The 16,484-nt window shown below is 36.0% G+C and overlaps 1 protein-coding gene across 2 annotated transcripts; it reads right to left on the bottom strand.

Annotated features, from left to right (window-relative positions):
• Nucleotides 1–1,028: 1,028 nt before the first annotated feature.
• On the bottom strand, nt 1,029–16,284 carry LOC104000184 (uncharacterized). 2 transcript variants are annotated; one of them, XM_009422170.3, is made up of 16 exons: nt 15,959–16,284; nt 13,609–13,654; nt 13,363–13,532; nt 13,105–13,222; nt 12,903–12,985; nt 12,720–12,779; nt 11,534–11,779; nt 9,710–9,806; nt 9,333–9,383; nt 9,150–9,230; nt 5,850–5,921; nt 4,594–4,656; nt 2,756–2,902; nt 1,960–2,017; nt 1,757–1,806; nt 1,029–1,626 (listed from the first exon to the last, which is right to left on the bottom strand). In XM_009422170.3, exons 1-16 carry the CDS (start codon nt 16,057–16,059, stop codon nt 1,543–1,545), a joined length of 1,527 nt encoding a protein of 508 aa, XP_009420445.2. In that variant the 5' UTR covers nt 16,060–16,284; the 3' UTR covers nt 1,029–1,542. The 2 variants fall into 2 exon arrangements, 1 of the variants encoding a protein (XP_009420445.2); XR_010491701.1 differs by lacking the exons at nt 1,029–1,626; nt 1,757–1,806; nt 1,960–2,017 and adding an exon at nt 3,423–3,587 and having other exon boundaries at nt 2,766–2,902.
• Nucleotides 16,285–16,484: the final 200 nt, after the last annotated feature.

Here is a 16,484-nt window from a genome sequence, read left to right as displayed (position 1 = left end):
GTATCATCAACGTCGACGCAGAGACAGAGTGGTCATCCTCTTCCTCCTCTCCCTCATCATTTACAACAGTCATTGTGATCCCTAGTGGTGTCGTCATTTATCACCATAAAAAATGTAACTAGAATGTTAAAATTATTTTTTTATCCATCATTTTCATATTATTTTATTTTTATAACTATAAAAAATCTATCGTACATGTTTTTTATTTCGAACATCGGTTAATTAATTTCCACATAAATTAAGACAGTAGTCGGTTCGGGTGAACTAGCGGTCGAGATTAAAGCGCCAATCTCAACAGTGGTGATCTGGGCCGGAGGCTTTGTTAACTCCACGTGGATGCTGTTTACCGGGTGGTATAACGCAACCGTGTCGGGTCGTCAATTTTGTTTGTATATATATTTAACACAGCCAAATGCAACACGAAACGCACAAATATGGATCAACTTTCTGTTCTGTTTCTTTTAGCCAAATCTACTGTACTCTTGTGGCCAAAGTTGGCGTGTGGCTGAAGGCGTAGGGACGGTTCACGCCTGTCAAAAGTAGGAAGAGATGAGTCAAAGGATGTCTCTTTCATGGTAAGAGGCTTGTACCAAAAAGCTCGATCCTGTGGCAGGTGCTACAAAATGCATCACATCATTTGAGTCATACGTAAATGACTTCGTATACAAGTTACTTCAATACAAGGTAGATATTAGATAGGAAACTGTAATAATACATCCAATGAGTATAACACTAAGGTGTAAAAATATATCTAGTAAGATTTGAAACTTAATTTTCTTTTTTTATAAAAAAATAAATAATAAAGATGAATTCAAACAAAAATCTTCTAATAAACTATCAAAATCTTTACCAACTAAATTGACTAATATATTCAAAAATATATCATATAATATTTTAGACCCTCAATTTTTAATAAATTAATTTAAGACATCGTAACAAAACGCATTCCGTATTTGAGGACAGTCTTTTGAGCTCTTGACAGGAATATACACGTACTACTACAAGGAGGACAACCATAGATCTTGCTCTTAGCATGGATTATCTTCGACTTTGTGTACTACTGCAGGTATCTGAAAAATAAGTTCAAGTACATACAGAGAGCTTACCTGCTCGGATACAAAGCCAAGGATTTGATGCAGTTCTTTGACTCATAAGGGTCTCATCGATCGCACTGTTCCGTAGGTTTTTGACAAACAAATGGCTTTCTGCAGCGTGAAATCAAAGAGGGTAGTTCGAGTCTGATTCCACAAGTCACTTGAGTTTATCTCAATTTTTTGTTTCTTAACCTTCTCCAAGAAAAACGTGGACGTACAGTATTGATCTTGAAAAGTTTCTTAGGTTGTCAATAAATTATTACCAGGAAAGCCTGATGCCTTACTCAGCAGTTTAATTGGTCCTTTACCGAAGAAACTGCTGCTTCAGAAGTGCAAAGAGTGGTTGGGCAGGAACAGAGAGCTTTGAGAATGGCTCCTCCACTCCAACTACAATACAAGGATCAGCTTCGCCTTCCGTCTACCAGCCAAACCTGAATAATTGAATGCATCAGCCACAGTTGACTTCGGAGAAAGCTCCTTCTGGGAAGCTGTTACACAATCTCCCGGCAGCCAATTCAATTCTTGTATTGTCCTGAAGCAAATGTGAAGGTCGGGTATTAACATTGTCATGATCAGATGTTGATCGGTTTGCAAGGCAAATGTATTTAGAGCAATACTGAAGCCATCACTTTTTATCTAGTAATCATGCTTAGATTAGGTACCTTCCCAACAAAACTTATGAGAGACTGGACCCTGGATTTCCGTTGGCATCCTACAATGTGCAACAACAATCAGTAGGAGAAGAATCGTATTCAAGATTTGAAAGCTGCTTAAGCCATCCAGATGTTAAGACACTGCTAATCAGTAGTTAGTTCTCTTTTAAAATTCTTAGCATTGATGTATATGTAGAAGCTGATAGTCTCACCTATATAAACATCTGGGAATTCAAGGCATAACTTTGATATTGTTTGAGCAATTTCAACCTGCAAACAACAAGACAAGAAACAAGGATATTAATAGCTTGTCAGTTTTCAAGATTAAAAAGTAATGAAAAAATCCAGTATACATTTAGAGAACACTCACCAGGTCAGGTTCTACAGAAATTCTATTAACAAAAATTGTTGATGAGGTAATTTGCCAAGTTTGAAAATAAGAATTCACACAATTGATGAACCCAAAAATAACTTTACTAATATAGAAATCATCTACTGTATTTCCAGTAATGGATGTCAATGCCATCCATGTGCTGGTTGGGAAAAGTACCTGGATTGGTCAACACAGAATGTGTCGGCACATTACTGGCACACCCCAGTACCAGTACATCATGCCGGACTGACACGTAGAGGGGCTTTAAGCGAGTAAATCATAGATTACACATGTTACATGATGGAACAGAGATAATTCACTTCCTAACTCAAGATGGTATGCCTCATAAACCTCATTTGTTTTCGAGCCAGCTTTGGCACGCAATGAGAACTTTACGATATATAGATGCATGTATACATGTACATTTGCAATTATACAAATTTATTAACGAAAAAAAGGATATTAAGTTTAGGAGTTCACAATCCTTTTAAACATTCTGATCTGATTAATAAGAAGCTTAAGTTGCAACGTATAGCAGTGATGATACTCTATTGCATGTGTAGCAAAAATAAGAACTTACTTTTGTTTTAAGCAGTGCATTTATCAAATTACTAAAGCTGAAATATGATACATACATCAGAAAGCATGCTACCAAGATGCTTTGACACGAATGGCGCCAACTGCACTAATGGGGTATTAGGTAATTCAAGAAGACAATCCCATTGAGTTTCCAGTTCAAAAACATTTGTTGCAGCAAGAATAATCACATTTTGACATTTGATCTGCAATAGAAGAAAATGAACACATGCTCAGGCAAAGAAAACTGCTTAACAAGCAGAAGATAACTTTAAAATAGTTAGATGCAAACACAAATATTCATACTGCTATGCCAAATAAAAAAAAGATATATGCATTTGAACAGTAGTACACATACAAGTTACTTATGGCACAGTGGGAATAAAGGAACTATCATCAATGATGTGCTACAACAAATTATGCTAGAAAACTTACAACCAATAAGCAATCAGATGAAGCCTGATAGAGTAGCATAGAGTAGAACAAATAGCAGTTTTACAAACAACATCATAGCTAATGTGGAGTTGAAGAGCACTTTCTACAGAAACACAATAGAATGCAGCAAACTTATACCAAAATAAGATTGAATAACACAATTAAATTGTAGAAACATATCTTGATTGGAAGAAGAAAAGGGCTAGCTCAGCTTGGTGGCTTTAATGCTGGTTAATCAAGAGATTCGCATGTATAACGAGAGATTTTCTTTCCCTTAATACTAAGGCATACCTGGATATATTACTGGACCTTCCAATTTACAGGTTACAAGCAATTCCTTTGTCAAGACTTGAAGAGGATTCCATTGGGCTCTGACCCAATCGCATACTGAAATTTCATTCATAAACTTTGCAGGAGGATGGAATTTATCATCATTGCGATAGTTTCTGTGATAATCTGCATATAAGTAAATTGTCTTCGCTTCATACTGGTAATCAATAGACCTAACAACCTTGTTCTTCTATAGGAATTCTCACATCTAACTGTCATACTTGTTAAAAGGTATAGAAATGTAAAAGAACAAGAGACGAGGAAATTGGAAGAAGAAATTCATGAAGAAGAGCCTGTTGAAGGGTACAAAAATAAGAAAAAGAAAGTAAGGACAAGAAGGAAAAAGGAAGTTTATAAAATATATTACCAGTAAACATTTATGGGAATAGAAAGTACATTGTTTCTCTTGTGCAATGTGCATCTTGATGATTTCTAATGATCCACCAAACAATCATAAAATATCTAGTAAATACTGGAATAGCCCTCAAATTATGTGCAGTTTCATCAAATCTCTGCATATTGTATTCCATATGATGGGGTACCGAATGGCCCATAAGGAGAATTAATTGGAAAAGAAATTCAGAGTTCCAACCGTGGAATTCAAACAATATTAAGGAAAGAGATCATTTTTGTCACCTTCACCTGCTGGTTTGCATTAGAAAGAGCTTATAATATTTTTAAGCAAAAAATTCTCATTCTTTTGTTTATTTTGGTATTCGTCTTTTGTAACCTATTCAGGATGAACAATGTTATAGGATATTTTCTCGGAGGACTCTAGACAGCTCCAAGCACACCATAATCAACTTGTACACCTTGTAATTCAGTTGCTCCTCCCCTTCTAATCACTTTCAGTTTCTACATTCTCATTTTCTCCTTTCAAACATCACCTCATGCAGAGGGCTTCATACTTGTTTATATCCATTCTTTAATGGTAAAAAAAGGGTGAGGTCTTACTTATCCCTCTTTGCAAAGACAATACCGATTAAAATGTCAAGATAGATATATATTTGTAAACAGGTGTGAAGCTCATTTTCCATGTCAGTAAATGCAAGCTAGATTTCTGGAATTAATGTCAAACATAAATGTACGAGATAATTATCAACCAGCACAATTTATATGAAGATAGACGTACCAATGGCAGAGGCAGCTTTTCATGTTGCAGCAACTCAGTTATGCCTTCAGGCAATAGAGCCATCTGGAAAAGGATGATAAAGTAAAGTTGACTGTTTTTTGGCAACAAATACTAATTAGCTAAACATCTAACATTATTTATCCAAACACTGACTGGAAGATCCATAAATGGAAAGATAAATTTACAAGCACCAAGTCAAGTACATGTGAGTAAAACTAGATCATCCATTGGAACTACAACACATTAAGCATGAAGAATGACAGGAAACCTGAGTATGGCATTAGTGGTAGAAATCCTTCTCTAAAGATTACGAACAAATCTCTAGCAGAAGAATTGTTATCTTGTCATGCAAACACTCTAATCGCTATTCAAAAGAAAATAATTTTTCCCTTGTATTTACTATTTACATTTCAACAGTGCAGATTGTGCAGTCAAGAATTACTAGTCAAATAAATGACTTAAGATTTAATTTAAGAGAATTCAATAGACAAATTTTTTTTCTTAGATGTACTTGAAGAGCAACAGAAAGCATATTTACTGACAATAACATCCATGCAAAATGTAAGAAATTAGGATTGTTCTCCATGTTTTACCATCATGAATGTAATAGGTGGTCATGAAATCATGTTGATAGTCAAATCAAAATGTGAGGGAAAACTTACAGGGAACTCTTACACATACAATAAAGGTGTACAGACACCATTAATTTTGCTTTCAGTTTATGTGGTAAATGAAGTATCATGCCTTACACATCCTTTCCAAGTAGTGATTATAAACTAATACATTCTTTTCCCCAGAACACTCCTGTCGCAATTTCCAGCAAAATTAGGCACCATGTACGAGTACTGCTAGGTAAAACAAGATCGAGTATTAACAATTCTAAGACAATTAACATAAAACAATACACTGTTTCTATGAGTCAACATATGACCAATGTAAGTTTGACATTGGCAGAAGAAGCTTTCCTTTAAATTGAAAAAAATAACATAACTTAAACCCTCATCTGAGACATCAAAATCTTCCAAGGCACCATGTGCCAATTGAGAGCTCAACCAAAAGAAGTCTCTCAGTAAGAACAATGTCTAAATAAGTCCAGCGTACCAGACTTGAGCAAACACCTCTACCAAATAACATGCAATAAAATTTTGTTAATGTATAATTGTAAATAACCTCACATAAATATATTTAAATGTAATAACTAATAGCAGAAGTGATGAGACAAAAAAAGGCCAGATGCTCAAGTATTTATGCATCACCTCGTTTCGGTCACCAGTGCAGTGCTTTCCTATAAGATGCCTAAGATACTCCTCAAACTCTTCATCAGGAGCCTGACAACCAAAATAAAGATGAAAAATGTTTGCGTAAGAGCTATATGTAAACAACTGTCTCCTCAAGCAGACTGTCTCATTAAACAGAACTATCAAATTATACTACAAAATTAATAAGAATTATAATGCAGATTAAAAGGAATGAGGACTTTCAACACTACCATAAATCAGTAGTGTGAAATTTTTGCACAATATACAGTTATGCTAGGCCATAACCTCCCTACAAGTTATGATCGCAGATCACAGAGGTGCAAATTGAATCTACAACACTTAAAAAAGATTGAAATTCTAAATGATTTTACAAAATATAGATTTACCTAACTACATCAAATCCATTTCTCAACCTAATGATGAAATATAAGTTGATCTCTGACTAACCACTATGAGCATGTGGTGAAGAAATGAAAGCATGCAGAAGCAGACGAGTAATTGAACATGGTTGATTCATTTAAGTTGCCAGTTTTTTCGGAGATCAGATTAAAGAAGAGTATAGTTCTTGAAAACCTATAAGCTGAATAAGAAGAAAAAATAGTTTTGTTGAATTGTATAAATTGAAATGTTAGCTGGTAGGATATGTCACAATTTAACTGGGAAAAGCTCATTGTGGCATCTTAATGACCAAACAAATGCATCGGTCCATTTTGAAGAACAAGCTAAGGAGGATTGCTACTCTGGGAAGTTAAGTACACCCCAGTCTAAATACAAATAAAAATGAGAAATTACATGCAGTGACCTGGGGATCAACAGGACTCAATCGATGAACGAAGCTTTAGATGATCAGCAAGATCAACAGCCTAGTTTAAGGCAGATCAACACAACAGATCAAGCAGGGCAAATTATTTTGCTGCAAAAAAAATACTGGTGAGAGAATAGGCAACCTCCCACAAAAAAGCATCAGAGCTTAAAATTTCCAGTTTTGGCATGCATTGGCACTGAAAGTTATTTTCTACAGCCAATTCCTCTGTAAAAGTATTGCCCAAAATTTGTGAGTACAACACAACGCTTAAGAAGACTATAGTAGAGACCCAGTGATATACAGATGGCTCTCTAAGGAGCATGAATCAAAATCATTGTTCGGCAGTGATACCAACCATCAATACTACTGGTAGAATATTGGTATGGGTGGTATATTGACACTTGATTTCAGAAGATGACCAGAGAGACTATAAAGTATAAAGTGGAGGGAGAGGAGGCAGCAGAGGAATAAGAAGCAAAGGCGCAGGAGAAAGAAGTGGCGGCAACACAAAAGGGAGGGGGAGATGGTGATGACAAGGCAGCAATGAAGAGGCAGGCGTGATAGCCACATGGCAGTGAGGAGGAGATGAGGCGGTTAGGCAGCAGCAGGGAGGTGGGAACGACAATGTGACAACGAAGAAGAGAAGATGGCAGCAAGGCAGCAGGGAGGAGGTGGTGATGGCGACAAGGCAGCAAGGAGGTGACGGCAATGGTGATGCAACAAGAAAGAGATGGAGGGAAGAGGGACGAGAGAGACTGAGAGAAAGAAGAAAGAGATAAGAGAAAAAGGGACAATTGTGATAGCTATCAGAAACTTAAAAAAAGGATAACACAGTATGGATAAATGGATAATATATTAATCCTTGCTGAGAAGTGGCCAAACTTGACCTCATATTAGCCAATGCATGAGTTTTGAGAGTAACTGAAACTCTGGAATCACGGATAATGAGATGGAATACTGATTTGACATGGTTTGGACATGCCATGATGGGAAACCTAAAAGAAATAGGACAAGATGCAGCTTTAATATAGCAAACTAAAAGATACCCTTTACATTTGGTGTATTATATGTCTAGCATCATACATGTGCAGGTTAACAACGAATGTGATGTGATCATGACATAGTAACAACTATGAGCTCCACTGACATTAATTAAGAAAGTGTTCTTATTCAACAACATGCTACTACTAAGTATAAAAAAGTGAAACGAAAAGTTTATCATGAAAGAAGACTCATTATTATTCTAATGTCCTCAATGGAAAAATAGCAACTTCAAATTCAAATATCCATCTCCACCATTAAAATTCAGCAGAGTATATAACAAAAGTACTCCCTGTACTATAGTGCTGATTTCAAATTGGTTTATACACTTCAATTTGTCTCAATCAAGTCCCAAAATTTTATTGGTCATTGTAAATTGTCTCAGTTTTCATTAAGGATTCTTGACGGAAGGCTAATGTGTAGGCCTAGTTTGCCCGAAAAAGCAGGAAAATTCTAACCAAAGATCTTCTTACTTTGTCTAGGATTTTTTTTTTATACACTATCCTCTTCATTATCATGATTACTTCTCCTCTTTTCATGTTTTCCTCCTTCCCACTTCCTAGAAATTGACATAAAATGTTTTGATTTGACTGATCCATAGTTTATGTTTCGGACACAGATGACTGCACTACAGATCAGCACTTCACCAATTCCTCTTGACAGAAACTAATGGTAGGACTTGATTGCAATGGATATTTAAGTTTAGGGACTCAATTGAAACACCTTGAAGTTTGGGCACTAATTTGAAATTGGACCTATCATTCAGGAATTATCTGTGTAATTTACCCAAGACACATAAACAATGTCCTTACAAGATGAATCTAAGAAGAATTACCAAGAACCCCAAAACTATCCAATTTTTGAATAATTATTTGGAATATCTGATACTTCCTCAAGTAAAACAAATATATAGAAAAAGTATGTGACGAATATCGGTCCTAAAACATGTTAAAAAAGTATGACAAGCATTTTTAAGTAACGATTATTTGTAATTGAAAACTAATCAACTGCAGCAGATCACAATCTGTTATCTCTAGTAAGTATTTTAATATAGAACCACCAAAAGCATTTATCTTCTATTTCCACCTTCCAATCCTTTTTATCTATAATTCTCCTTATCCTATAAATGCCACAGCTAATTATAAAACTCTACAACATGGTGATGGAGAAAAGTATAAAGATGGTAGTACAATTTTATTGAAGCAATGCACCATAATTTTCACATATTCCATTCAGTAAGCTGCAAATTTTATCATAATAAAAGGGTAAATGATGTGTCAATGACTCAATAGTATTGGCATCCAATTAATTAGATAAAACTCTATTCTTTTTGTGAAAGAGAACAAATAAAGTACTGCGATGGCAGGACTTTTCAAAAGGCAGTGCAGCACTATATAGTTTAAGTTTAGACTACACAATATTGGTTCACAGACAAATTCCCATCAACTGACCAGCCGAACTCCAAAAGCTTTTGCAACACCTGCTAATGAAACATCAGACTGCATAGGGCCAAATCCTCCAAACAAGAACACCTGCAAAAACAAGTTCATTGATCAATTCTACATAGACTTGGTGCTGAAAAAAAAACCTAGAAAAATTAATTACTAAGAGAGCTGAAGGTCACTGAAACAAACCAGGTCGTTTGTAAACTTCCGTCGTTCAACTTCTTCAGCCACAGAATCAATCTGCATCAACAGAAATACCAAAATTGCCTCTTATAAAATTATTTTTATGCCAACATTCAAAAATAAGAATAAAAGAGAGGAACCACTTCAATATTTGTCATGGGATTATTTATCTGACCTAAAACTATTCCAAACTGCTTTTTTTTAATAAAATCGTGCGTAAAAACAGCAGACAACATTTGTTACTCAGATGACCAAATAATTGAGAAGTTGAACATTTACAAGAGCTAGGAAGAGAATCATGTTGTCTACATAATTTTGAAATTGAGACATACAGCATGAATTTATGAGAGTTAACAAATATCGTAATAGATAAGTTGCCTCACTTCATTCTGGACAACTGCCACATGAGTTACTTGCCAACCAATGCCATAGAGCTTTTTGCACAATGCTGCACTTAGTTTGTCCTCAGCAGTGGCAAACCTAAAAACAAATGTGCACCAACATAGTATCTCTTTAATATATAGAACAGAACTGCCAAAAGGTTCACTTCAGATGATTATATGCTAAATGTTGTAGAAAAATAAACAAGTAAAACATAATTATATATGAAAGCGATTATGTTTGGATATGTAGGTGCAAAAAAGTGTTCAGGTCTTGCCCTACACCAACAACTCTCCATTACCACCCTAGCCCTCTCTACATCACAATCTTCCAAATTCATCAGTTGATCTAACACCTATCCTTGATACGACCCGTCTAACCTACCCATTTGCTAACAATGTATCACAGTCTTTCATTCTTTTTCCTCTTTTCATACCATCAGTTCCCACTGGATGCTGCCAAAATCCACAACAAAACACCAGTTCACGACAAAGAGCACTACATTGACTTCTACATGTCAAGCAATGAGATTATTGTAAGGAAGCAACATCCACCCACAATAAATTGATTATGGGCCACATAGGTAAACAAATAGGGTAATGGTTAAGCACTTAGTAGAGTTAAATGAATTTGAGTCAGTTCAGTTTGTAAATTATCTGTCCCTGAGTAAGTGAAGAAAAACTTAGTTCATGCTAGTCTCTATTTTAAGGATCAAGCAACTATTGAGATCATAACTTGATTGATAAGGTTATCCAATTTACAGAGTTCTAGAAAATCAGCCATCCTCAAGATATAAACATGATTTTCGCAAAAATTTAATTAAGAAAGAATAACTGATGGCCTCCCTTACTCTGGTTCTCCTGTGTCTATTTTCCTTCACCATATAATGATATGGATCTGCATGTATATGGGCCATGGAAGAGTGATGTTAAATGTAGCTTACAGAATCAAGGTAGATAACTAGAAACACTTCAGGCTAGAGACAACAGATAAATTCCATAGGGCATTTTATAACACCCCATTCTTTGATCCTAACAATAAACAAATATCCCCAGCATCTGCGAGCAATGTCAGCAAGTGATGAACATAAAAACATAAAAACCACTACGGGAAAAGGAAGGTAATTGTAATTTTCATGTCATCTCTATCAACTATCTTCTGTTTGAGCTACAGTTCAAGCAAACTCTAGCATCAAAATCAGTGGTATAAGCCCCATGATACTTGAGTTTTGGCTTCATAAACAGCTTAAAATATTTAGGTTGTGCTCTAAGTCAAAAGGAGGGACAATCTCTATCATCCTTAGCTTGAGCTACATTCAAGTTGCAAAATTCTGCTGATTCTTACTTTGAATATTCATACACTACCAGTCATCCATCTCAACATCCTCAACTACGTTAATTTTCTGAATGTATTGTTTTCTAACAGTTCAAAATCTATTGTCTTATTGGTCTCCTGCAAGATTTTAAAAGGGCATCTTGTGGATACAAAGAACATGAAAAATATGTCTCCAAATCAGGAAAAACTTCACAATTTGCTTGAGGACATTTTCATAAATAATGTGAAGAAGTTGTTCCACTTGCAGGGAATTCTGAAGGGCATTGTCACTAGAGGAAAGTAATAATTACCAAGTTAAGATAACTCAAAGGGTCAAACTCAGTCAAGCAAAAGATGATTTTGATTGTCATAAAAAACATCAATAATTTGGGAAAGCATGGTAATAAAAGGACTTGTACAGAAAAATATCCAAAATATCTACTAGATTCTTTTTTTCAGAAAATCAGCAGTATTTGAAAACCTTTTAGTATGATAAACATGAGATGACTTACAGAATCTCATCACCTACAACAACAATTGATGCTGTGAAGAAACCACTTGACGTAACACTGATCACACCATTATTCGGAGAAGTACTATTACATTTCAGATGCATCTTCTTTGTTCTCCCAGCCCTTTCTAGCCTTCCATCCGAAAGCATATATGCAGGTTTAAAAGTCCCTTTAGCATTTAAAGAATCAGCAATGCTCAACAATGCATTTGGAACTGTGTCATATATGCTCCCAATGGAAGTATATCTAAACAAAAGTAATATTGTGTGTCAGTGACTCAGTATGATAACAGAGTTAATCAAATGATAGAAAAAGATCAGACAAAGCAATGCTGCTATCATGCTAAGTCATTGTTAATCTATTGAGCAAAAGTAGAACTGCAGATACCAAATCTGATCATAGTTAATTACCTGGAGTGTGGAATGTTCTAGCTCATGGCAAAAAAATGCAAGTATGGAGTATGCCACTTAGCTTGCCTTGTGAAACATGGGTTAAGCTAGCTGATTAATTATTTTGCATAATGGCATAACTTAAAGCACAACTTTTACTTAGTACATTAGATAAGATATTTTTTACTTAAGACAAACAAATTGGTAGGAAAGACCTGAAACCTATGAATTCTGAAATTACTGTTTGTGTATTGTTTGAAAGATCAATCTATAAAACCAAAGGACGTCAAGAAGATTGGATTCTTAGTTTCAGCAAACAATCCAGTATTCCAATGACCATGAAACTGATCTTTCTGAAGATCACAAACCACTACATGTTGTCCAGACTCCAGACCATTAAAATAAGTGGGAAATTATAATTTAGAATTTATTAGTGACATATATATGTTGTGGAAGGTGATTACAAAAAGATGTTCAAAGCTTGTTTGCTAAAACCTTGAGAAATATGGCAAAAATATGAGCATAATCATTTGCATCAAAAGATGAGATGGCAGACAATGTTATTGATCTTGAGAAGCCGAGGAACAAGTCACATTAGACAAAAAGAAGGTTACAATATGTCAAAGGAACATGCACCAGAAAAAGAAAAAGAAAAGGATTATACAACATCAATGAGTTGGAGCTTTAATGGAACTCATGTACAGGACTATGAATGGGGAAAAAAAAATCTGTAGATTTATAACATAATGATACAATGCCAGAAAGCAAATGACAATATCAAACAATTTGCAGCTTACCCTTGATCATAAAGACTGCAGTACTGAACTTTGCAGGTTAAGATGAAGGCCCACACATCTCTGCCAGCGGCATATATAAAAAAAAGGAAAATTAAATGAGTGTTTTTACTACTTCTTTGATATCAATTAGAAATGCCTTCAAAATTCAAATTACAGAAATAACTGGTTTAACTCAAGAAGAACCTGTAAGACCAGTCCAAGATAGGATTCACCCTCATAAAAGGGGGCCATCCAATTGAACTAGGGGAGAACTGCTCTTGACCAACCTGTGGGTACAAATTACTAACTTAGAATGATTATAAGTCTCATCTGCATTGTGGATTGATAGAATCATGGTAGTAAATATAAATCATGGTTTATTTGACATTATTATGGAAAGATATACCGCATTAGGATCACCAATTCTGGTTCCAAGGAAAATAGCTTTGGTAGGTTTTTCCTTCAGCAGAGCCTCTAAGCCAGACTTAAAATCTGAGTGAATAGTTTCCAGTTGCAAACCACAACTATGCAAAGAAAAGAATGGCAAAAATCATAACTGAAGTTACAGTCTTGGACAAAAGTCATGCTTAAAAAAATTGTCACCTTAAAACAGTAAAACAATATGTTACATAACAAAAATCAAGGCAAGGAACAGCATGCTTACACAGTGGCAGTTTCATAAGTAAATGAATTAATCTCAGGGAAAGCACAAGGGCTCTCAAAATAGATGGTCCGAATAGGACAGTTTAGCACACTATCTGACAGGCTCCCATTTGAACATTCAGGTTTCCCTTTATGCAAATAATAGCCAGCTCGCAGTAAATGCAGCAAAACCTGCAACAGAAATACAATTGGGACCAGTGCTAAAATATATTTTAGACATAACAAAGATGTGTGTGAAAATATTTACAGTGGAGTCCTTTCCCCCATTAAAGCTGAAAGCTACCTGCTCAAACCTGTTAAGATGCAATTTTTAAGCAATTGTCAGTGCACTTGGATTTCTCTCTAAGTTGTACAACTGGCATAATTGTTTAGAAACATGCTTCAGATGGCTTACCAATATCTCTCTTTCAAATTTAAAGATAAAGAAGGTGGCTCACCAAATCCTTTCCATATCTAAAGATATGGAAGGTGTTTTCTCTCTCTAGCAACTTCACTGTCTGACATTTATCCATGGATAGTCATTTCATCAAATTTTCTGGAAGTTTTTAATTAGGTATGTTTCTATGTTTCTATTCATTGGTTCAAATAACATTGATCTAATGTACTTTAAGCTACTTCCAAGCAAAATAAACAATCTTCTGTCACAAAGTGATGCAACTCTTCTCAACCCCTTCATAGTCAAATTACGAAAGGAGAGGGATGGTCTTGCTATCTCACAAAGTCCTCACGGAAATAGATTTAGGTTCCTTGTTTTACTATTTTTGGTTTTATTTTCCTAGTTAGCTTAGGTTAATATTTCAGGGAGTGTCTAAACACCAATTATGAGTTTATTTGGTGTTGAAGAGTCCTGCTATGATTAAAGTACATGTTAGGCAAGCTGTTTAGTTATTAGTACGACTGAAGTACAGTTTAGTCAAGTGTTTTAGCTATCCATAGCTATATTGGAGAGCCTTGGAGAACTCTTTAATGGGTTTTCGGTGAGTCACAAGATTGTAAAAAACAAAAAACTTTCTCCTGCAATACCTAAGTAGTTTATAAATACCATATTATAGAGTAGTTGTAAGCCCTTGGGAAATGGTTAACTAGTTATGTTCTTTACACAAAACTACATTATATCAGTTGTAAGATTTCTCTTTTTGTGCTCTCATTCATCCCTGAAGGGCATTTTCTTCTCATCAAACTGGAAAAGGCCCCGATAAGTGGGTCATATCTTGTCATTTAAGTATTAAAGCAAGTGATGATTTTCCAGCATTATCCATGTTCTTCTACAATGACATCTCCACAGCCAAGATAGCTATAATTAATACCATCATCAACAAGATGGATGAAAAATTAGGAAATGTTATAGACAACATGTTTTCGACTTTAATTAAAGAATTCATTGTAAAACTTGTGGCCATGATTAATAAGACAAGAAGGCTGCTCTAATACAACAAGATGTGGTGGAATTTTAACACCTACAATAATACATTATTTTCAGTGTAGCATGAAGGTTGCAGAGCCCACATATCAGTCCAGATAACTCACATAAGCATACTGAAAAGTTCAGCCTATAGGAATCACACAGCCAATTTCGTATTAGCAGTTGCTCATCCTTTCCCAAGCCATCCCGTAATCAACTACTGAAATGTCCTCATCAACTCTGCTTGCCTAATTTGACCATTAAATCAATTACCTTGGCACTGACATTTGACAATCAAGAGAAACAAAATCCCACGAAACAAGTTCAGAAGACCAATTTTGTTGGTGACTGATCTAATTTTTAAGAAACAGTGCTTGAATTCTAAAGATCGACAGGGCAGGATTCATCTTTTATGATGACATCATCCCTCAGCATGTGAAGAAGAAAAAGAAGATGAGAAAGATGATTTAATCTAGTGACATGGTCCGACCCTTCACCTTAATTGTAAGATAAATGTCAAGAGCAGAGAATTGCTATGGAGCAATTGGAGCTGACTTGCACTGGTCATAAGAGTATCTATTGTGCACGTCTTAATATGGCTTCAGTATCAGTTGAGAAATTTGTGTAGTTATCAGGAGTTGTATTGAAGAGTTCAAAAGGTTTGTTTTGGTGGGTTTTTGAGGAGCGAGGAGATTACCACAAAAAAAAAAGCATTCCTTGTTAAGGCCTCTTAGTAGGAGGTATTGTGTCTATATGAATGGTCGAGCACATATCTTCTTTATGCAACAACAGCAAGCCGTAATGCCCCAACAACAATGTAGGGGTCAATGTACGAACTCGGATCATATCTAAATGTCGTTTATGCAATAGAATATTTACTTTTAACTTGTTGAATCTTGTTTCCTACTCACCAATTCATCGGTAGGAGGCCATGACAGTAACCTTGCACTCATCCAGAATCAAGACCACAACAAGTAATAGAACTTCTCCGACAGAAACCGAACATCGAGTCGAGGAAAAACCTAGGTTCGTAATGCTTCAGAGGAATCAATCACGGAATTGGGAGAAGAAATTGACCACATCAAAAACTCACAGAAAACCCCCACCAAAGAACGTCCGAACGCAAATCCCACCCGACGAAAAAAGCAACGAAGAAGAAGCCGAGAGGGGGGGAGGGTGGGAGCACGAATCTCACTCGTAGAGAGCGAAAGCCCTCTGGATCACATAGACGGCGTTCCGGTACTTGGTCTGCAGCCTCCGATCGCTGCCCTCCCTCACGGCGCGATCGATCTCCATAGCGATGCGACGAAGGAAGAGGCTGTTTCTTCTGGACCAGGGAATGGGCTCTACGGATACGATCCCACGAGTGTGGCGCCTAGTAGTGTCCAAGGAAGTTGGGCAAGAGAGAGAGGGCTAGTGGTTGAGTGGTCTGCGCTCGCTTGCGTACCTGAGGGGTTGCCGCCGAGCGAGCGAGGAAGATTCCTCGATCCACTGCCATTTCCCCGAGCATATGCCGAGACGACCAAGATGTGACACTAATAACATGCCTTCCCACAAAAAGCCAGAAAACCTTAATAATAATTGTAATAATATATATATATATATATATAATGAGTTAAATTAGTTTGTAAAATGTCATTTCACGGTGTCAAATCTATTGTGCTAGTGATTTGGGGGTGGGGGAGAATGAACCTTGCAATTTGTGGATGGGCCAGGCCCAT

The sequence above is a fragment of the Musa acuminata genome, chromosome BXJ2-10 (assembly GCF_036884655.1).
Source record: "Musa acuminata AAA Group cultivar baxijiao chromosome BXJ2-10, Cavendish_Baxijiao_AAA, whole genome shotgun sequence".
Taxonomy (NCBI): domain Eukaryota; kingdom Viridiplantae; phylum Streptophyta; class Magnoliopsida; order Zingiberales; family Musaceae; genus Musa; species Musa acuminata.
The sequence above is the reverse complement of the archived record's forward strand: the minus strand, read 5'-3'. Positions and strand labels throughout refer to the sequence as shown.